At 44.4% G+C, this 23,227-nt stretch overlaps 1 protein-coding gene across 1 annotated transcript in view; it reads right to left on the bottom strand.

Moving 5' to 3' along the window:
• Positions 1-3,806: 3,806 nt before the first annotated feature.
• Positions 3,807-23,227, bottom strand: part of LOC311239765 (myosin-10-like) — a 240,379-nt gene continuing 220,958 nt past the window's right edge. Inside the window, 4 exon segments of the mRNA XM_084328192.1 lie at positions 3,807-4,147; positions 6,536-6,708; positions 8,985-9,093; positions 12,587-12,795. Of these exon segments, the coding sequence (XP_084184318.1) occupies positions 3,991-4,147; positions 6,536-6,708; positions 8,985-9,093; positions 12,587-12,795 (648 nt within the window). The 3' untranslated portion in view covers positions 3,807-3,990.

Genomic DNA, 23,227 nt, shown 5'->3' with positions numbered 1-23,227 from the left:
CGAACCGTGACTTCAAAACCGAGGTACGTACCGAACCGTGGTTTTTGTGTACCGTTACACCCCTAATCACAACACATCACATAGAGATAACATACACACATAAAAACAGGTAAAGGTGCCTTTAGCTGAATATCTAGTTTAATTATAGTCCCTTTTGAGCCATGTAGGCTGGACTTGAATCCAACAGCACTGTTCACTATTTTCAGGTCACTGGGCAGACTGTTCCAAAAGACAGCTGCAGAATATAAAAAATACTCCTTCTATCTATCTTCTTGTGTGACTCTGGAAAATATGGTATGCGCATTTCCCATAATGTTGGTGTGTTCCTTTAAGTGTCCTCTAAGCATTATGCTAGTTGGAGTGAATATTGGGGGTAGTGGTGTTTGTTCCCTTGGATTCATAATCTGTTCCTGCTGATCTAACTGTTCAAGTTGTAGATATTGCCAAGTGCACTGCCCCTATTCTCATGCCTGATAATCAGACTGAATTTCATTGTTTCACTTCATTATTCATGAATTGCAAAATATTTTTAAAGTAGGTTTAACAATTGATTGGCGATTCAGGGTCTGGATCCAGGCATCTCCATCGGCAAGTTTGATTATGATGGCCATTCAGACTATTCTCATGATGTGTCACGCCAACCAATATAGGCACAGTGCCAGAGCTCATTGGCCACAGTATTTCATTGTTTAGTGATTTGGCTAGTTTTGACCTCAAAATGAGAAATAAATGATATTTAAGCAGTTGATTGCTATTCAGACAAATGTAGGTGCTGCATAAAGTGTTTTCTCAGTGACGTGGTGTTGACATCATCACTTCCCAATCACCCCCCCCTGCCTTCTTCCTATACTTAAAAACCTATTTGAAAACAGCTTATTTTGTTAATCTTTTATTGTGCTAATATATTCTCAGACATGTGCCACAAAAAAAACGTAAGTTTCAGTGTTGAGAAGTGTGGTCGTTTTATTGGACTGCCGTCTCGGATCTTGCAAGTTAGCCAGATTGTACCAACAGCAGCTTGAAACAAATGGAGAATAACAAGAATCACACTTTCTATTATGAATATGTTTATTGGTCTTTTACAAAAAAAAAGAAAAAAAGAAAAAAAAATCTAGAAACAACAGTAACAGAAGAAATAAATGGAGATGATGAATAATAACCTGGTTGTCAACAGCCAGTTCAGTAACAGTAATAACAACCTTATATGGATGTTAAAGCTTTGAATCCAGTCAACCCACCCTGCAAACCCCTTCTAGAAAGCTTCATAGATCATACTGCATTTATCCTATGATATCAGCATATCTTAAAAAAGAAAAAAAGAAAAGAAAAGAAAAAGAAAAAAAAGAATCCCCATGCGATAGAACCAAAAACTTCTCTTCGATCCTCACCATTTTAACACTGGTTCATACAACAACCTACCTGTCCATCAGAATGCTATACATGTGAGATATGCATGTGGTATGGTATGAAAACACAGTTGGTTTGCAACATCTCATTTGCAGCTGTTTCATTTTTTTGTTTGTTTTTCAGTTCCCACGAACGCAAGTTTTACATAACGCCATTTGCGCTTACATCCTTACTATTTGCTTAAGTAATGGCTAAGGCACTTTCTAGAGATGTTTTACAAACTTATTTATTTATTTATTTGATTGCTTTGAGATGAAAAGGCCTCAAATATGTGATACACAATTTACAAAATGGTAAAACATCTTATCACTAACATTGTATCACACGTCCACATCAATGTGCACATTTCAACCCATCCTTATGAAACCCCCCTGATCTATTGCATAAAAACCAACCTCACAACGGCAAGGAAAACTTCAATGAAACATTCATTACCCATCTGCAAATCATGTTTGTTCATATTATTTCAGGCATTTGATGAGCATTTGTAAAGAAGACACCACGGTCAAAGAAATGTTGGAGTTAAGCGTTTTGTACAATGGTACAGAAAACATAATACAAGGAGAATTACACATAGATATATTCAGATTCTAACAGGATAAGCATCACATCGCTGTTTTTTCCCCCCCCATATCAATAAGGGCCGTTGCTCCAAAGGAGTTTGAATAATTTGAATTCACTCTCCCTATATAACGCTATCTAACCCTTTGTAACTGGGTTTGATATGTGGACATCAAATACTGGGCATTTGGGCAAGGAATCTATTCATACTGTATATAACTAAAACTACCTTAAGATATATAGAGAACTGAACTCTGACCCAATATCAGCATTTGATTGAGGTCCACTTCAAGGTTAGGCGTGCGACTAGTAATAATAATAATAATAATAATAATACAAAAATACTTACAAGTCAAGAGTGACCCATTGTCAAATAGATTGAAATCCCAATCCTGGTTGAGACTGTAACATCTTAACACAGAGGCAACATGGTACTGTATTGTACACTTCCCCTTCACTATTCATCTGCAGACCAAATAATCCTATCCTATGTCTGTATGATATCACTTTTAAAGGCATTCACTTACAGTTAATCTAAACTAAATGTATGTAAATGATGTGTGTGATGGCAAACTTAACGTTTGGATGGTTGGTTACATGGTCAAGATCAATTCCTTTGAAATATTGCGGTGCTATCATTTGGAACTATTCTGGTCCAATTCTGCACAATCAGCAAAGACATTGTGTTTGTACTGTTATGTGCAGTCAATCAGCCACTCACGAGGAGACAAGCCAACTCAATTGCAAAAAGTGTGCTTAATTTTTAATGAGAGTTCACAGGAACTAGATTAACACAAAGGAAATACTGTATATAGATTATTATATCTATCCTTAACAATCTTTTTCTTTTAGGTGCCATGTATGTACGGTTTATGTACACACTTTTAGAAATGCACTTGTACCTGCAATTAATCTTAAAAACACAAGTCCCAGGTTGGATGTTTAAACAGCCTATATACTCAGATGGAGATGATGGAGGTTGCAGCCCTGCAGCTTAATATAGAAAGGAGAGAGAGACACAGAGAGAGAGAAAGAGAGAGAGGGAGAGGGAGAGAGAGAGAGAGAACAGAGAAAGAGAGAGAGAGAGAGAGAAGAGAGAGAGAGAGAGAGAGAGAGAGAGAGAGAGAGAGAGAGAGAGAGAGAGAGAGAGAGAGAGAGAAGAGAGAAAGAAAGAGAACAGAGAGAGGAGAGAGAGAGAGAGAGAGAGAGAGAGAGAGAGAGAGAGAGAGAGAGAGAGAGAGAGAGAGAGAGAGAGAGAGAGAGAGAGAGAGAGGAGAGAGAGAGAGGGGGAGGGAGAGAGGCACTGCTGGTGTCTGCTAAGGTTTAGGGATCAAGAGGTACAGTAGGGATGGATAAATTGGCTAGATTAGTGGGATTAGGCCATGCTACATGCAGGCTGTGATGTGTGGAGGGCAGGGGCTGTGATGTGTGGAGAGCAGGGTGGGAGGGGGCTGGGCGGGGGTTGTTTAATCAGGTCTCTCCTACTCAGGTTGGAGGGCTGGTGGGGTGTTCTACTCAGGTTGGGGTGCTGTTCTACTCAGGTTGGAGTGTTGGCGGTGGGGGGGGGGGGGTTCTACTCAGGTTGAAGGACTGTGGGGTGTTCTACTCAGGTTGGAGGGCTATTCTACTCAGGTTGGAGGGCTGGGGGGGGGGGGGGTGTTCTACTCAGGTTGGGGGGGGGGTGTTCTACTCAGGTTGGGGGCTGGGTGGATTCTAATCAGGCTGGGGGCTGGGCAGTGTTCTACTCAGGTTGAGGGCTGGGGGGGGGGTTATTATCAGGTTGGGGGGGTTCTAATCAGGTTGGGGGGGGTCTTCTACTCAGGTTGAGGGCTGGGGGGGGGGTATTATCAGGCTGGGGGGGGGGGGTTATTATCAGGTTGGGGGGATTCTAAGCAGGTTGGGGGGGGTCTTCTACTCAGGTTGGGGGCTGGGGTTCTAATCAGGTTGGGGGGGGTCTTCTACTCAGGTTGGGGGCTGGGGTTCTAATCAGGTTGGGGGTGTTCTTCTCAGGTTGGGGGTTTTCTACTCAGGTTGTGGGGCTGGTGTCTCGTTGGCGTTGTTGTCGGTGGTCTTGTTCTCCAGCTCGTCGTCAGAGAGGAGGTCCAGGGAGGCTCCCTCCACCACCTGCAGGGGGCGCCGGCCTGAACGACTGGAGGAGAAGCTGATGGGGCCCCCTCGTCTGCAGGGGAATGTTTGCAAAAAAAGATATTTCAGGTCAACTTCCTCAACCCCAGGGTACTCACTGATTAGGTATAAATGAGTGACACATTGAAATGTAGTGAGTCTATACTGCATGGACTGCATGACATGAGAGCAAAATGGCTGCCGTGTGAATATGGTCTGTTGTGTTGGTGAGTGTTGTCCTCGCCATATAACTAGATGGTGCAAGGCGGAGTCTCCAGCGTAGTTCACCGGTGGCCATCTTGTCACAGGCAGCACGCCCACTCATAACATTAATGTCATGTACTATTGAAATAACCATAGCTTCCTGTGGCAAGATGGCCGCCATGTGGCAACGTCGGTCTCAATAGGGAGGTGTAGTCTGACGTCACTGGTTGTTCCACCCGTATAGGGATTTATCATTGGGAAAATTGATTATCGGCTATTGTAACAATTCTGCCGCATGAACATTGGCAAGCTTTCCATTTTTGCACAAAATGAGTTCCCTTCTACCACTAACATCATTGTTGAAACAAAGGTAGTTATAAGGTTTTTAATTTGTCGTAAAAAAAAGAACTACAATTACCACTAGGCAGCCTGTTGTTCAGTACGCTGCGCTATTGGTCTGTTAGCTGTCGCCTTATCCCCGTCACGGGTAATAGTACCAAGCTAGCTAGCTAACGTTAACGTTACCCCGCTAAATGCTATTACGTAGCATTATGTCTACTGTCGTGAACCATTTTAAATCGGGGCATGTAGAGGAGTTTCGGGAACGAGTAAAATGTGCAGGTCCTCTTCTCAGACCTGTGGGGCAAAGCACTGTACGCATCATGCCGGCTAGCAAGCTAGCTAGCTACACAGCCCGTTGATGCCACGATAGGGGAGCATGTCTATGTTCCCCGGGTCCTATGTTCCCCGGGTTCTATGTTCCCCGCTTTGATTGTTTGATTGATTGAACATTTTAGACCACCAGCCCTGATTCCCAACTCTAACCTTAACCAGTTCGAAAGAGGGCCTAAGCTTAACCGTTCGAAACAAGGCGGACATTAATAATTAATAAAATAATAAAAATTAATAAAATGTTCAATCTATTAATCAATCAAAGCAGGGAACATAGAACCCGGGGAACATAGGACCCGGGGAACATAGGGATGATCCCCCACGATAGTAGCCCCTTTCGAAAGGGGCTACCACGATAGTTAACTAACTTTAACGTTACAAGCTCAAACACCTTATAACTACTACTACTGTCGTTTCCATAAGTTCCCTGGCAGAATACTTTGTTTGTGAGGACAAAGGTATACAAAGAGGAGAGAACCATTTTAAATCGGGGCATGTTAGGAGTTTCGAGAATGCCGGCTAGCAAGCTAGCTAGCTACTAACATTATAAATTATACACAATATGTACAACGACACAATGATTACATTAGTATTTACAGTGATTTAATATGCAGCGAAATAACGTTATACGATTTAAATTATAAATACAAATATGGTAACGTGGTTGTGGCTTTTACAAATAGTGGTTAGCTTTAGAGATAAATGGCTATGATCACGGAGCACTAGTGTTGGGTGAAACAGATACTAGGCACAGATTCAGGGTCAGTTATTTTCCCATTGTACGAATTGTTAAGCTTATGGAATGTAAGGGAAATCTGATCCTAGGTCTGTGACTGACTACAGGCAGGAGGCAGGCTACGCTGTGGTGACGTAAGTCAGCTGCGCCAAAATAGCAGTGTAGTTTCCCAGCGAACGAAAACATAAACGTTGTTATTTTGCTACCTTTACGATTAATTGCGAATATTTTCATGTTGAGCTATAGATTGTGGATGAATACGCACAGAAAGGTACACCATGCCAACGTTAATGCTTTATTTCTCTAAAACAAGCCGATTTAGAAATGGTCAATTGAGAAATACATGGAGTGGAACAGAATGTGGAACAGGAAAAAACGAAGATGACGTCTGATGTCACTTTAGTTTCCCGTGCGGTCCACCCGTATAGGGATTTATCATTGTGAAAATGTATTATCGTCTATTGTAATAATTCTGCCTCATGAACATTGACAAGCTTTCCATTTTTGCACAAAATTTGTTCCCTTCTATCACTAACATTATTGTTTAAGCATTTTTGGTTGAAATAAAATGATATGTAATTATTTTAAGATTAATTGTTTCATGATGAGCTATAGATTGTGGATGAATACACACAGAAAATTACACCATGCCAATGTTCATGCTTTATTAGTTTTAAACGAGACGATTTAGAAATGTGTCTATTGGAAATACATTGCAATTTCAAGCGAGGTGGACCGGCCAGAAACAACAATAACCACTATACCTCCCTATTGGCCAGCAGCGCGGGTGAGTCATCTAGCCTTTATATATGTCTATGGTCCTCGCTGTACCTGAGGCGGCTCTTGAGTGTGTTGACCTCCCGGCTCAGGCCCTCGCTGGCCTCTGTGGCGTCGTCCAGCTCTCTCTGGAGTTTCCTGCGCGAGGCGTTGGCCCTGGTGGCCTCCTCCTCTGCTTCCTCCAGCTGCCTCTTCAGCTGCTTCATACGAGAGTTAGCCTTCTCCATCTGACACACACACACACACACACACACACACACACACACACACACACACACACACACACACACACACACACACACACACACACACACACACACACACACACACACACACACACACACACACACACACACACACACACACACACACACACACACACACACACACACACACACACACACACACACACACACAGGAGGAGAAACACATCAGTACTCAATACTATTAATCCTACATTTCTTGTGGTACAGTACTACTTTATTAATCTCCCGAGGGACTTTTATTTGTATTTTGCATATATCCCTGAGATACACATACTAATTACTAATAATACTCATTATTTGATCAAAAGCCTCATAATCAACTTAAATGTATAACTTGATTTGTCTTTTTTAGCTGGATTGTTAAGAATATGTTTTTATGGGAGATAGAAATGCTATTGATAATGATAAAACATTGATAATGAACACTGTGACCATGTCTATTAAATACCTATATATATATAGTAAACTAACAGCAGTACAACTGAATTCCTTTTTTATTGTCACAGCAACTACTGAATAATCAACTACAGGAATCTGGAGGTCCGGTGCACAGAGGTGAAAGGTCACTAATGACATTTACTCTTGTTACTGTAATAATAATACTAATAACAATACTACTACTACTAATAATAATAAAACATTATTTGTATAGCACCTTTCATATGGGAATTGCAGCTCAAAGTGCTTTACAGCAGAAAATAGACAGAAAAATTTAAGAAAATAGGTTAGTCATGTTAGGCTGTTATCAAGATGGCAGCAGAGTGAACAGACTTCTCTTTATGCCGTCGATCAGACTTTCACTGTGGTCACTCACGATGTCAGATGAGGTTATCATAGCATCATAGCATCTTGCTGAGTCTTTCACTGTGGTCACCATGTCAGATGAGGTTATCATAGCATCTTGCTGTGTCTTTCACTGTGGTTACCATGTCAGATGAGGTTATCATAGCATCTTGCTGAGTCTTGGCCAGGAGACGGGCTCACTACGCGTCTGTCCCTGACAGATCGCTGCATGCGTGAAATCCACCAGGGATCAGGGATCACTTCTCATGAGAAATACTTTAGTCAAAGAACACGTCGCAGTCGAGCCCAGCTCTCTGCGTTGCTACCAGCTTGGCTGGTCGTTCATACTAATACAATTGGCAGTATTAGGGGGTGGGAAGCTGGTGGGTGGGGATCGGACGTTGTGGACAGCGACTCCTACAGGTCGGTTGGTGCGCCTGCGCAGTAGAATCAGGAAGTGACGAGGGCGGCGTGTCCCTCCCACGCAGACCCTCGCCGCTGAGAGATTGCGCTGTGCAGGTGAAAAGATGCGACGGCTGCCTCCTCGAGTACCGGAGGGGACAAGTGATGTAAGGCTTCGTCCACATTGCAGCCGGCTTGTGGGAGGCATAGTCTAACAACGTTCGAGACAGGGGAGGGTAGAATTGGACGATACGAAATTGGGGACGGGAGAAAAATAGAAAAATGGGGAGAAAAAGTAGAGAAAAAAAGAGAAAAAAAGAACACGTCGCAGGAACTGTCACACTAGAAGAAAAAAGGCAAAACATTCTAACATGCTAGACTTTTCTTCAGGGTGTCGTGGGACGTCCCAGGCGCCACATCGCTGTTCTTTGATGATGTCATACCACACGGGGTAAAGACGCCCGTTCGTCATTCCCGATGTTCATAATCGGGCACGACACTGGAAACGTGTCGCCGTGACAAAATTGGGTCAAAATCGTGTTGAATTTGTGTAGCCTGATCCCTACCGAGTTATAGAGAAATCTAAATAGTCATAATTTTGGGGAATGATGCACACAATATTTACGATTTTCATTCAAATTCAAAAGTAACAAAACACTTTAGTACTTTCTATACAAATGCTATTATTCTGACTCAAGTAAGATTCTACTGAAGTAGCAGTACTTCTACTTGAGTCATGTAGTCAGAACCCTTTCCGCGCCTGGTGGTGCACATCCCTAACGCACACATACGTACACATTCTTCACAAGATGGCAGCACCACTAGAGCAGCAGGGGGAGGCGTTCAGTGTTTAGTTCCAACATAGTCAGTAATGTCAATATTAGCTAAAGATGGGGTCAAAAGTACAATCAAAGGTATCCTTCCAATCAAATCAAGTCAGATAGAACTTGAGAAAATTCACGGAATGTCTAAACACACATATGCATACACATACACTCAAAGCAGTGTTATATTATAGATATACATCTGAGACTCCAGTCCTCACTCCTCACCTGTTCCTTGAACTGGTCAGCATGGCGACGCTCATCCTCCACCTGCATGCACACCTCCTTCAGTTTCTTCTCTGTCCTCCTCACTATCTTATTGGCTGCTGATCGCTCCCTAGGAGGAGGAGGGACAGACGGAGGTCGGAAAGGAGTCAGGAACAGGAGGAGTAAAGGTCATGGGCAGGGTGTTGAGGGAGGGTGGCAACACAGGTAAAGGTAGAGAAAGAGGAGGGGCAATGGTGAAGTATTTTCCTAGTGTTAGTGAATCACACAGCCACAGAACGAGATCTAGCATAGCAAACCTGCATCCTCCAAGGTGTAGAACAAAGATGGGACAGTGCTCATTTGCTCACAAAGGAGCACAGGAGTGGAATGAGTTGCCTTTGACCACCAAACAGATCTTGAACCTGTATAGTTTCAAGGTGAACGTTAGGAAATGGCTCCTAGAAAGGAAGGTTTCTAGTTTTAATGGAACTAAGGAAGGTTCCAGTTCCAGTTTTAATGTAGTGTAGTTTTAGTGTGTCTGTAAATTTTGTACATATTTTATTAATAATGTTGTATTTTACTTTTTAATTATATTTTTAGCAATATACTGTAGGCTGATGATAATATGTGTAATACATGTTTATGTAAATACCATGTGCTGATGAGACCAAGGACCACAATGGAAATAAGTCTGTGACTTTCTTGTGCTATCCTTGATAATTTTAGGATGCATGACTTGTTGTAACATGTAATGTATTTTAATAATTGTCAAATAAACAAAAAAAAACAAAAAAATAAGTAGTTGGAGAATAGGAGGGGAAAAAAAGGTGTATCCGAAAGTGAGATTGGTACGCAGCCAGTGCTGAGTACTGAACCAATCTTTCACTTTCACTGAACAGTATTCTCCTTTAGGTAACAAGTACACTGCCAGTATGCCGATTTTGTCTGTAGACTTCTCGTGACACTGTTATCTAGAAAGGGATATATTAGCCTTTGAAGTCCATCAATTCTGAATAAAAAAACAGACACAATGCCCCTTGTTCTATTTCTTTACACATAGCTTTGTTATAAGGATAATGAGCTATAGCTAAATCGTTTTGTGCTCATAGATGAGTTATTTATTCGGTTTTGGGAATATCCACACTAGCTAGCAGCTTTATCACACAGTTCTGCTACAGGAAATAAAGAGACAACAGCAGAAGTAGACAGGGCTTATATGGGGTGAATAGACTTAGGCCGTTAGTTTGGGATGGATCGATGGACTGGGTGTTTCAATTCACCTATCCCAAGCCCCTCCCTCTTTTCTTTATCCTCCAATCACAATGGTTGCTTCCCTCTGACAAACGTTCCCTCCGAGGGAAGAAACAGTTGTGATTGGAGGATCAAGAAAAGGGGGTAGGGTTTAAGGTAGAGGTCAATTCCATTTCAATAATGTAATTCATAAAGCAAATTATTTCTAAATTCAATGATTGGAAGAAGAAAACACTTTGATGAACTGTAGTTTCTATAGACAGGTTTCTTGTTGGCCAATTACAGACCCATCTCCAACCTCCCATTCCTGTCCAAGGTGCTGGAGAAGGCAGTTGCCGCTCAGCTTCAGGACCACCTAAACTCGAACCAACTTCTCGAGAAGTTCCAGTCCGGTTTCCGCCCTGGCCACAGCACCGAAACTGCCCTGGTCAGGGTCAACAATGACCTACTGATGACGGCTGATGCTGGCTCTCCTTCCCTCCTCATCCTCCTTGACCTCACTGCAGCTTTCGACACCGTCGATCATGACATCCTCCTCTACCGGCTTCACTCCACCATTAGACTTTCAGACTCTGTCCTTGATTGGTTCAGATCTTACCTCACCGGGAGAAGGGAGTATGTCTCCTTGGGAGAGGCAAGGTCTGACACCCACCATGTCACCTGTGGTGTCCCACAAGGATCAGTCCTCGGCCCCACCCTATTCACCCTCTACATGCTCCCCCTTGGCTCCGTTATCAGCCGGCATGGAATATCATTCCACTGCTACGCTGATGACACCCAACTCTACCTAAAAATAAACCCTACCCCATCCACAGTTCTGCCATCATCCACTCTGACCACCTGCCTGGAGGAGACCAAGGCATGGATGAAGCACAACTTCCTACAGCTAAACAGTTCTAAAACTGAAGCCATTATTATTGGCACCCCACAGCAGATTCGCTCATCCACCATCACCACCATCACTTTTTCCGGCCAAAACATCACCCTGTCACCAACAATCACCAACCTAGGGGTAAAAATGGACCCTCACCTGACCTTTGAGGCGCACATAAAACAATTGTACAAAAACTCCTTCTACCACCTTAGGAACATCGCCAAACTTCGCCCCTCACTCACTGTCAGACGCCGAAAAGCTCATCCACGCTTTTGTCTCCTCCAGGCTGGATTACTGCAACGCACTCCTCATCGGGATCCCTAGCAAGAACATCCAAAGGCTGCAATGTATCCAAAACAGCGCTGCTAGGATCCTGATGGGAGTGCGGAAATACCACCACATCACACCTATCCTCAAGTCCCTTCACTGGCTCCCTGTCTCACTCAGGTTTGAGTTCAACGTCTCCCTGCTCCCCCTATACCTCAAAGAACTCATTACCCCTCACTCCTCCTCACAACATCTCCGCTCTGGGCCAGGCAAACCTCCTCCAGCACCCAATGACCAAACTCTGCACTATGGGAGATCTGGCTTTTTGCTCTTCCGCTCCTAGTCTGTGGAATGCTCTCCCTGACCACCTGAGAGCACCACAGACTGTGAATGCTTTCAAGAAGGGACTCAAAACTCATCTTTTTAATAGAGCCTTGTTCTGTTGATTTTTTATCAAATTTTTTGCTCCACACATTTTATGTTTTTTTTACCAGTTTTTTTTTTTTTTTCCCTTTACTCCTTTGCTAGTTTTTATGTTCTTTTAAAATGTAGCGCTTTGAGATTTGCTCCACAATTATAAAGCGCATTACAAATTAAATATATTATTATTATTATTGTTTATAAACATACTGTGTTCGAGCCAATCAGCTATACCCGCTGAATCACATGATGTGATTGAGCTGTGGCGCTAAAAAAGTACAATGGGGCTTTTTAACAGGGCTAATTAAAAATATAATGGAGCTCTATGGAGAAACCATGGCACTCCCCTGATTAAACGAAAACAGCTGGATGTAATTTTGTCTTTCGCCTTTTACCTACCTAGCTTTGGCATGGATTGATTGTTTAGATCGCTAGCATGGCTAACGAATGCAAATATATTGTAGTATGTATGTATGTATGTAGTATGTAGTGGCTAACGAATGCAAATATATTGTAGTTGTATATTGTATATTGCGTTCCTTTTTGCCTCCTTACATTTACATTTACATTTAGTCATTTAGCTGACGCTTTTATCCAAAGCGACTTACAAGTTCTGTACGACAAGACAGCAAGAAGGGTACAACTCTATCAGCTGAGTAACAATGCTCATCAAAGTGTTGCGTGTTACAGACTACAGTGTATGCTGAGCCTGATGTGGGTCGAGAAACCTGTCTATATTTCCAATGAATAATCTAAACTGAATGTATTATGGGGGCTGAGGAGAAGGAGAGGCAGGAGTGGAGAGACTCACTTGGCCTCCTGCTCCAGCTGCTCCTCCAGCTGTGCTATCTTGGCCTCCAGGGCGGTGATGGAGGCCTTGAAGCGGCTCTTCACCGAGCCCTCCAGCTCCCCCAGCTTGGCCCGCAGCTCCTTGTTCTGACGCTCCAGCTGCTGCCGCGCGTTCTCACTCTTCTGGGCCGTGCTGCGCTCCCCGCTAAGCTCTGTGGCCAAGGTGTCCACCTGGAGGTGGGGTGGGGGGAGGGGGTGGCAGGAGGATGTAGAGAAATAAAGGGGATGCGGTGGAGGGATTATAGAAGGGAGAGGGAATGATGGATGGAGGTAGGTGGGGGAGATAGATGGTAAAAGAGAAATGTAAGAATGGCACTTAAAGGAACACATTATGGGAAATGTGCTCACTGTCTTTTCCATAGTCAGACAAGAAGGTGGATACCAATTTCCTCTCTGTGTGTTCAGTAGAAAAAGCTACAGGGAGGGTATATCTTCTTACTATCTTCATACCTGCATGGTGGTCTAAGTGTATAGTATGGTCCTAGAGAGGGTCTATCTTCATACCTGCATGGTGGTCTAAGTGTATAGTATGATCCTATAGAGAGGGTCTATCTTCATACCTGCATGGTGGTCTAAGTGTATAGTATGATCCTATAGAGAGGGTCTATCTTCATACCTGCTTGGTGGTCTAAGCGTATAGTATGATCCTATAGAGAGGGTCTATCTTCATACCTGCATGGTGGTCTAAGTGTATAGTATGATCCTATAGAGAGGGTCTATCTTCATACCTGCTTGGTGGTCTAAGTGTATAGTATGATCCTATAGAGAGGGTCTATCTTCATACCTGCATGGTGGTCTAAGTGTATAGTATGATCCTATAGAGAGGGTCTATCTTCTTACTATCTTCATAGCTGCATGGTGGTCTAAGTGTATAGTATGATGAATGAATGAATGAATGAATGAAAACTTTATTTAACAGATTGCAGAATGGGTACAATACAGTACGGCTCAATACACACAATTGTTAAGGGGATGCAGACCAGAGAAAGACGTTTGTCTTGTTTACATCAGGGTCCCCCATTTTCAATTCATAGTGACATTTATGACATACATAACATTTATGGCATAGGGACATACATGACATACAGGTATTTAGTACTGTTACATTTGTGACATATACGATATGCAAATATACAGTACTGTTACCCATAGATCCTGACAGAGTTTATACATGTGGGGAGGGGACTGTACATTAGGAGGGGGTGGGTGGGTGGGAGAGAAATATACATATGGTGGGGAGAGAATATATACATACGGTGGGGAGGAGACTGTACATTAGGAGGGGGTGGGGTGGGTGGGAGAGACATATACATACGGTGGGGAGAGAATATATACATACGGAGGGGAGGAGACTGTCTATTAGGAGGGGGTGGGGGGGTTTGGACATTTACGGTGGCCAGTTTCGAATAGCAGCCTCCCGTAGGTGCTCTTTAAGAGCAGTTTTGAATGTGGGTAGGGATTCACATTCCTTTACAGCTTTGGGTAGGGCGTTCCACATTGATGTGGCATAATTGCGAAACGTGTTTAGTCCCTTGTTTGAGCCGAATCTGGGTTTAACATGATTTGTTGAGCTTCCTCTGGTGTTGTGGTCGTGGTATTCACGTGGGATTCGCTGATAGGGTCTATCTTCATACCTGCATGGTGGTCTAAGTGTATAGTATGATCCTAGAGAGGGTCTATCTTCATACCTGCATGGTGGTCTAAGTATAGTATGGTCCTAGAGAGGCTCTATCTTCATACCTGCATGGTGGTCTAAGTGTATACTATGGTCCTAGAGAGGGTCTATCTTCATACCTGCATGGTGGTCTAAGTGTATAGTATGATCCTATAGAGAGGGTCTATCTTCATACCTGCATGGTGGTCTAAGTGTATAGTATGGTCCTAGAGAGGGTCTATCTTCATACCTGCATGGTGGTCTAAGTGTATAGTATGATCCTATAGAGAGGGTCTATCTTCATACCTGCATGGTGGTCTAAGTGTATAGTATGATCCTATAGATCGGGTCTATCTTCATACCTGCATGGTGGTCTAAGTGTATAGTATGATCCTATAGATCGGGTCTATCTTCATACCTGCATGGTGGTCTAAGTGTATAGTATGATCCTATAGAGAGGGTCTATCTTCATACCTGCATGGTGGTCTAAGTGTATAGTATGATCCTATAGATCGGGTCTATCTTCATACCTGTGTAGCAGAGTGAAGTGGTTATGCTAGTATCATGGACAGAAACTGGTACCTTTTATCTTAAATATGTGGGTCAAAACAGAAACACTCTTATTTTGAAGGAACAAAAGTGGCTCAATGTGGACCGAGTCCATTCTAGGTTTTGGAGGGGTGTCTGGTTTACTACTGTATATTAATTCCCTCACATCGAGTTACCAATTCCACAAACGAAATACTGTTTGGGTCCTTTATAATGGGTTTAGAGAAGATAACATATCTTTCCACTGAACAATTGGTGTATTGTAAATACTTTCAAATAATGGACTAAATGGTTTTGCCGACTCGTTGACGAGAGGCTTGCTGGCGCCAGCTTCCGTTCTCTTTGAGTATGTGCAGCTGAGAGCCAGAGGTACGAGCGTTTGTTTATCTAATATGGGATTTAAATGCTTTGTATAACTTGTTTTGCTATTGAAATACCTTGTTGTGCAATGACATTAATTCACCTGTGTAAAACAGCAACAGTACGTTCGTGTACTAAACTCGGCATTCTGTGTGGCAAATATCAGGTGGAGTGCACGCTGATAAATGGACAATAACGCCGTCGTGTCTTACGGGCTGTGCTGTTGTGTTTAACAGGTATGAACCGCTGTTTTTGTATTTATTTTGGTTTTATTAATGTGTACACACTGCTTTTATTTCATATTGTTTCCTATGTTGTTACTGAAGCTACTTTGCACGGAGCTAAATGTATTTACTGGCTGTAACTGTAGACGGCGCGCCGTGTTGAATGTACGCGCGCCGCGTTCTCTTTGAGTATGTGCAGCTGAGAGCCAGAGGTGGAGTGCACGCTGATAAATGGACAATAACGCCGTCGTGTCTTACGGGCTGTGCTGTTGTGTTTAACAGGCAATAAAGATCACCAAACTGGGTACAATTGTCTGCGTGTTGACGTCCACCTCACACCAGACACAACGCAGAATCCATCACGCTACAACTGGTGCCGAGACAACCGGATCAACGGGTCAGCAGAGGCCGACCACCGGTGTAGCTGGGGAGACGTGGAGGCTTCAGGTGCGGCCTAGACGCGTGGTGTTGCTGGCGCGACCTAGCCACGGGGACGCTGCATTCGCCGCCGAGTCCTGAGGTCTGTTCCTGAGGGGGCTGGAGAGCACTGAATCCTTTAAAAAAAAGTCTCTAATCAAGTTTATTTATTTCAAGTGTGTTAACCAGAACACACTGAAGAGTAAGAAAGGTGAAAGCACCATTTGAAGATGGAAAATGACTTTGAATGAAGGAAACACTCCTACAAGGGACTTGAATGTGGGGAGAGGGAGAGGGGTTCTCGACTACACACCGGTTATGCAGTCTACCCCGGGGAGTCAAAATGGTTCGGGCTCCTCTAGCCCTGAAAGGAGGAGGGAAGAGGGTCACGTAGAGGGAACTGCCCAAAAGTTACTTCTCACGCCGGTTGTTCCCTCAACTAGTGAAATCAACAACACTAGTGTTGAGACATCCCCCAGTCAAATGGCCAATTTGATACGATCCATTGGGTCCGAAATAGGGGAAGCTATTAGAGTGACGTTAATGCAGAACACAATTACGGGGATTTCACCTGTTTTAGCTTCTCAAAATCTCCGACAGACTTTCCAACCTGACCAATGTGGGAATACTGTGATTGATGCATCCAAAATGAATCTCGTGTTACGTTCAGATGCAAATGCCCCACCCTATTTTAGAGGTGATAGCACAGATAAGTACTCTGTTTTTGAGTGGGAGGAACTCATGAGGACGTATCTCAGAAAGAAAAATAACTGTACTGGAGCTGAACAAGTTGAAGAGGTTATGAACAAGCTAATGGGGAGGGCCCGGGACGTTACCAAAGTATGGCTGCGTAGCAACTCAACTGACAGTGAAGTGGGTGTTATCTTTAGCATTTTGAGACAACATTTTGGTGATATTATTCATTCAGAACTTCCAGTAGCTGACTTTTATGCAGTCAAACCATATGCAAGCGAGAATCCTCTTGACTATTGGATTAGGCTTAACAAAGCAGCAGAAGCCACAGAGCAGTGTCTTCTTAGCACGGGGGAATCCCAGACTAGCCTGAGCAAGCATCTAGTTCTCATGTTCATCCGTCACTGCCCCGATAAGGAGCTGTCCTTAGTGTTCAAAAGTAAGCCATCTCGTGAGTGGACAGCAGGTGAGGTGCAGGGACATTTGGATGAATACTTGAGAGAACATAGAGCGAGTCGAGGTCGGTTGACACAACAAGTGGTCGCCATTGAGTCATCACAGGAGAGGGTGGTTGTTAATCACGAACAAAGCGCGCCCCCAGTGGCTGTCAGTAGCCCAGAGCTAGAGCAGCTGACGCCTGTAGCTGAGAATAACACAATGGAGAGGGTGCTGAGAGTGTTAGAAATGGCGTTAGGCAACAACACTCAGTCGGTACAAAATGGTCCTTACGTACCAAATGGTCCTTATGTACAAAATGGCCCCCGGAGACAGTTCCCCAGACCTTCTCAACAATGTCAGGTTTGTGGCAGTTCGGAGCACGATACTAGGACGCATTGTAGGACGGACAGGCTGTGTTTCAAGTGTCTGAGTCCAGGGCATATTGGTATCTATTGTGGGCAGACCACTCCGAGACAGCCCCCTGGTCAGAGACAGGCTGGTCCTTCTCAGGAAAACTAGCCGGCCCTCGTTCAAAGGAGGACAATGTGGGCCCCTATGGTTTTTCCTCCAATGGCAATGATGATATCCAGTCTGTATATACGTCTGTTTGTGAAGCAGCACCCAAGGACAAGACAGTAATTATGCAGAATGTGACCAGAACATCCCAAAGTGACAGTTTATTTTTCACCACTGTATTGACGGGAGACAAGGTTGAGTTACAAGGGATGTTAGATAGTGGATCCATGGCTACGTCTCTGCGCGCTGATGTGGTTCCTCGGCTGAGGGAGGCAGGGGTAGTGACGGGTGATCTAATCTCGACTACCAATGTTGTTCTTGTAGGGTGTGGTGGGAAACAAACTAGCCCGGTGGGAACGTGTGAGCTGAAACTTAAGCTTTACGGGTTTGAATACATGGTACCAGTATTGATAGTGGAGGGTCAGGTAGATGAGCTCATTATAGGCACCAATGTAATGAAGCCCTTAATTAGACAATTCAAATCCACGGGAGCCTACTGGCGCATATTGGGAAAAGCTGAGTCACCATGTCCGGACGAAAACAGTCAGTTTATCAGGTTCATGGCCAATCTTGAGAGATGGAGGGGGGAGGAAATTCCTGACAAAGTGGGAACAGTCAAGTTGAAACAGGCCGTAACTCTTGAGCCGATGAGTGAGCATGTAGTGTGGGGTCGTCTACCACCCAAGACAAAACTGTCTATGGGAAGTACTGTTATTGTTGAGCCAAGCGCCGCTTGTTGTGTACACCGTAACATACTAGTTGGCAGGGTAGTTACACCTCTCTGGGGGGATGGGTGGCTTCCTGTCAAGATTATAAACCCGACTAACAAGGCTATCACCTTGAGAAGAAATGCAAAAGTGGCTGACGTATATCCATGCATTGCATTAGAAGATTTTGACAATGATACGGACACGTCAGTACACCAGAATGCCGGTAGAGTGAGTAGTTCTCTCGGCAGCCTGACAGCTAGGAGTTGTGATAGCAACAATGTAGCTAGGGGGAACGATAGACTGGCTAGTCTAGGGCTCCAGAACCTGTCAGTTGATGACTGTCAGGTTTCACCAGTCTGGAAAGATAGACTGACTGATCTGATTGAGAACTATGAAGATGTGTTTTCTAGACACCGGTTGGATTGTGGGGAGGCTGGTGGCTTCTGTCACCGTATCCGACTGACAGACGATCGGCCCTTTCGGTTACCCTACCGGAGGCTCTCCCCCACCCATTACCAAAAGTTGAGAGAGACTCTGAACGAGATGGAGGACAGGGAGATAATTAGGAAGTCGAGTAGCGAGTATGCATCTCCCCTTGTTCTCTGTTGGAAAAAGAATGGGGAATTGAGACTGTGCACAGATTTCAGGTGGTTAAACGCTCGTACTGTGAAAGATGCACGTCCATTACCCCATCAAGCAGATGTACTTGCAGCGCTGGGAGGCAATGCCTTTTTCAGTTCCATGGATTTGACATCCGGGTATTACAATGTCCCACTGCATGAGGATGATAAGAAATACACTGCGTTTTCCTCTCCTCTCGGGTTACATGAATATAACCGTATGCCCCAGGGGCTGTGTAACAGTCCAGCTACGTTCATGAGAATGATGCTCACAATCTTTGGTGATCAGAACTCGCTGAGTCTGCTTTGTTACTTAGATGACCTTCTGGTCTTTGGCAAGTCGGAGGAAGAGAGCTTGCAGAGGCTGGAGATGGTATTCCAGCGTTTACGAGAACACAACCTGAAGTTGTCTCGATCTAAGTGTCAGTTTCTGAGAAAGTCACTGAAGTTTTTGGGACACATTGTTTCTCGGGAGGGGATAGCCACAGACCCCGATAAGGTGCAGGCGATAGTGGGTGTGACGGAGAGCGATATTATGGAGTCGGATGGGGTCACCCCGTCTGCCAATAAGATCCGGTCATTTTTAGGAATGATGGTGTATTATCAGCATTACATTGAGAACTGCTCTGTAGTTGCAAGACCACTGTTTCAGTTGACCACGGGTGTGAAGAAGCCACGGAGAGGCAAAGTAAAAAGCAAGAGAGCTGCCCCCCTTCGTAGGCTTAGTGCAGCAGACTGGGATGAGGAGTGTAGGGAGGCCTTTGAGGCGTTAAAAGCCGCATTGGTGGGACAAACTCTGTTGGCTCACCCTGACTTTTCTCAGCCATTCTTATTGTCTGTAGATGCATCCACTAGTGGACTGGGAGCTGTGCTTTCACAAGTGCAGGAAGGGTGTAGCACAGCCAGGCCCATAGCTTTTGCTAGTAAATCTTTGAATCATGCTCAGTCTAAATATCCCGCTCATAGGCTTGAGTTTCTCGCCATTAAATGGGCTATACACGACAAGTTTAGCCATTGGCTGCGAGGACATAGATTTACAGTGTGGACAGACAATAATCCCCTTAAGTACATCCTCACAAAGCCAAAACTCGATGCATGCGAGCAGAGATGGGTGGCGAAGCTGGCACCTTTTGATTTTGACATTCAGTACATTCCTGGGCCTAAGAATACAGTAGCTGATGCACTGAGCAGGGAGCCGTTTGCTAAACCTAGGGTGATGCACAGGCTGACAAGGACCTCGTATGATGTCTTGTTGAGGGAGGCTAGAGGTTTAGAGGTGGATGACGTGCAGAACATGTTCCGTCTTACCTGTGAGGAACCAGAGGTGAGGAGGAAGGGCCTAGGATTGTCCATTCAGAGTTCCCTTAAGGCCAGTGGTGAGGTGGGTAGTGACAGTGGGAGCATATCTCGTGAAGAGGTATCTGCTGTACTCCACACACATCGCTGTTGGGAGGACGGCGCAGCTATGAGAGCAGTCTCTCACGTGCAGCAGTTAGAGAGGTTGGTGTCCATGGGACAGAGCCCATTGCCTGTTCTCACTCACGAGGAATTATACAACAGACAGTGCCAGGACCCTGTTACTGGTAGAGTCAAATTCTTTGTAGACAGAGGCCGCCGCCCATCTCGAAGAGAGAGAGTTCATGAGTCGAAAGAAACAAACCGCACACTGAGACAGTGGGGAAAACTCACAACAAAATTGGGAGTGTTGTACCGTGTTTCAAAACACGTTGTGAGTGGGAAGAAGGTCTTTCAATATGTTGTACCGAGCGCTCTGAGAGGACAGGCGCTGCAAGGGGTACATGACGAGGCCGGGCATCAGGGCCAGCAGCGCACATTGTGGCTCACTAGACAACGTTTCTATTGGGACTCCATGGAAAAGGATGTCAAAGAATATGTGAGTCATTGTAAGAGGTGTGTACTGAGCAAAGCACCTGAGCCCGAGGCTAGGGCTCCGCTGGTATCTATAGTCACCACTGCACCACTGGAGTTGGTGTGTATTGACTTTTGGTCGGCTGAGGATGCCAATAATAAGTCCATTGATGTGCTTGTTATAACTGACCATTTTACCAAACTAGCGTGTGCTTATCCGTGTCCCAATCAAACTGCAAAGACGGTGGCCAGGGTGCTCTGGAATAATTTTTTTTCTGTTTATGGTTTTGCAGCCTGCATTCATAGCGACAGAGGAGCTAATTTTGAGAGTGCACTCATAGCAGAAATGCTTCAGATGGCAGGGGTTGAAAAATCCCATACCACGCCATACCATCCTATGGGAAATGGACAAGTAGAACGTCTAAACCGCACTTTAGGTAGTATGATCCGTGCTTTGCCACCTCGTTCCAAGGTGAAATGGCCTCAGATGTTGAACACTTTGACGTTTGCTTATAATTGCACAGTGCATGAGACCACGGGGGTCCCGCCCTTCTTTTTGATGTTTGGCCGCACTCCAAGATTACCTGTCGATGTCATGTTTCAGAGTGTCCTTTTAGATGGGGATACGGTGGATGTGGATAAGTATGTCCAGTCACTGGGAAAGGATCTAAGGGAAGCGATGGCACTTGCTCAAAAACATGCTGAGAAGCAACAGACCAGGCAAGCTGAGGTGTATAACAGACAGTTAAAGGGACATGCGGTAGAGAAGGGGGATCGGGTCTTACTGGCAAATAAGGGGGAGCGGGGCAAGAAAAAGCTAGCTGACCGCTGGGAGAGCGCCGTCTATACTGTAGTGTGTAAAAACAGTGGGCTGAATGTATACAGTATCCGTCATCCTGTCACAGGGAGGATTAAGACTGTTCATAGGAACTTGATTATGCCCGTCAATTTCCTGCCTCTGCCGTCATGGGACGAGCCAGAGATTGAGGTGTCTATTCCTGGCACTGCTCCGAGTGAGGAAATGACAGATGATTCTGATCAGGATGAGCTGAGAACTGCTCGGTGGGTTGCTCATCTTCCTGAGTCCAGTGTGGAGAGGGTAGTAGATACCACGACAGGGATGGGTGTATCAGAGCCAGCAGAGGAGCAGGTGGGGAGCATGAGTAGTGATCAACATCATAATATTGCACTTGAGTCACATAGTGGTGAGGAGCAGGAGTGTAAACTGAAGAAACCACGCCACTTTTGGGAGGAGGGACCAGATGCAGATGTTGAATCAGAGGAGTCATACTCTGTAATTGTTTATCAGGATAGTGATCAGTCGTCAGACACGACAACTGTGGAATCATTTACTGGAGACATGATTGCTTCGGAGGGGGCCCCTTGTAATGCATCCTTATTGGTACCAGTGAGTGAACCTGAATCGGCCATTGTCGATGTCACACCAAGTGTAGTTGAGCCACCTCAAGGGGTTTACACTAGGCGGGGGAGACTAATCAGGCCAGTTAACAGGCTCATTCAGACGATGGCAGTACAAGTCAGGGCTCTGCTGTCATCCTAGAAGATGATACAATTTTTTTTTGTTTTCTTTTGAGTAATTATTTTTATTACTGGAATTTTTTTTCTTTTCTTTCATTGATTTTGCTGTTTGATTTTCTTTGAGTCATACTGGTAGTTACGGTTGTCTATTGCACTAGACATGATTTGGTAATTTTGGTGTATTCCGTGGTATAAATATGTACATGGCATGTTTTTTTGCCTGTGGTTGGATAAGGGATTAGCTACCCTTTATCTTTCCTGATCCTTTATCGGATAGCTTTTGAGCTGGTCGACCTATTTTCTAGGTCTGGAATGAAGGGAATACATTGAGTTACAGGTGACACGTTGACTTGTTGTAATTTTTTTATTTTATTTTCTGCTTCTTTGGTTTATACTTACGCTGTTGAGCTGATTGAAGGGAACACTGTCCATGATCTGGCATAAGTCAGTGGGGGAGTATGTAGCAGAGTGAAGTGGTTATGCTAGTATCATGGACAGAAACTGGTACCTTTTATCTTAAATATGTGGGTCAAAACAGAAACACTCTTATTTTGAAGGAACAAAAGTGGATCAATGTGGACCGAGTCCATTCTAGGTTTTGGAGGGGTGTCTGGTTTACTACTGTATATTAATTCCCTCACATCGAGTTACCAATTCCACAAACGAAATACTGTTTGGGTCCTTTATAATGGGTTTAGAGAAGATAACATATCTTTCCACTGAACAATTGGTGTATTGTAAATACTTTCAAATAATGGACTAAATGGTTTTGCCGACTCGTTGACGAGAGGCTTGCTGGCGCCAGCTTCCGTTCTCTTTGAGTATGTGCAGCTGAGAGCCAGAGGTACGAGCGTTTGTTTATCTAATATGGGATTTAAATGCTTTGTATAACTTGTTTTGCTATTGAAATACCTTGTTGTGCAATGACATTAATTCACCTGTGTAAAACAGCAACAGTACGTTCGTGTACTAAACTCGGCATTCTGTGTGGCAAATATCAGGTGGAGTGCACGC

Source organism: Notolepis coatsorum (genome assembly GCF_963971535.1).
Source record: "Notolepis coatsorum genome assembly, chromosome: 14".
NCBI classification, from domain to species: Eukaryota; Metazoa; Chordata; class Actinopteri; order Aulopiformes; family Paralepididae; genus Notolepis; species Notolepis coatsorum.
Note: the sequence above shows the minus strand (reverse complement) of the source record. Positions and strands in the feature narration are given on the sequence as shown.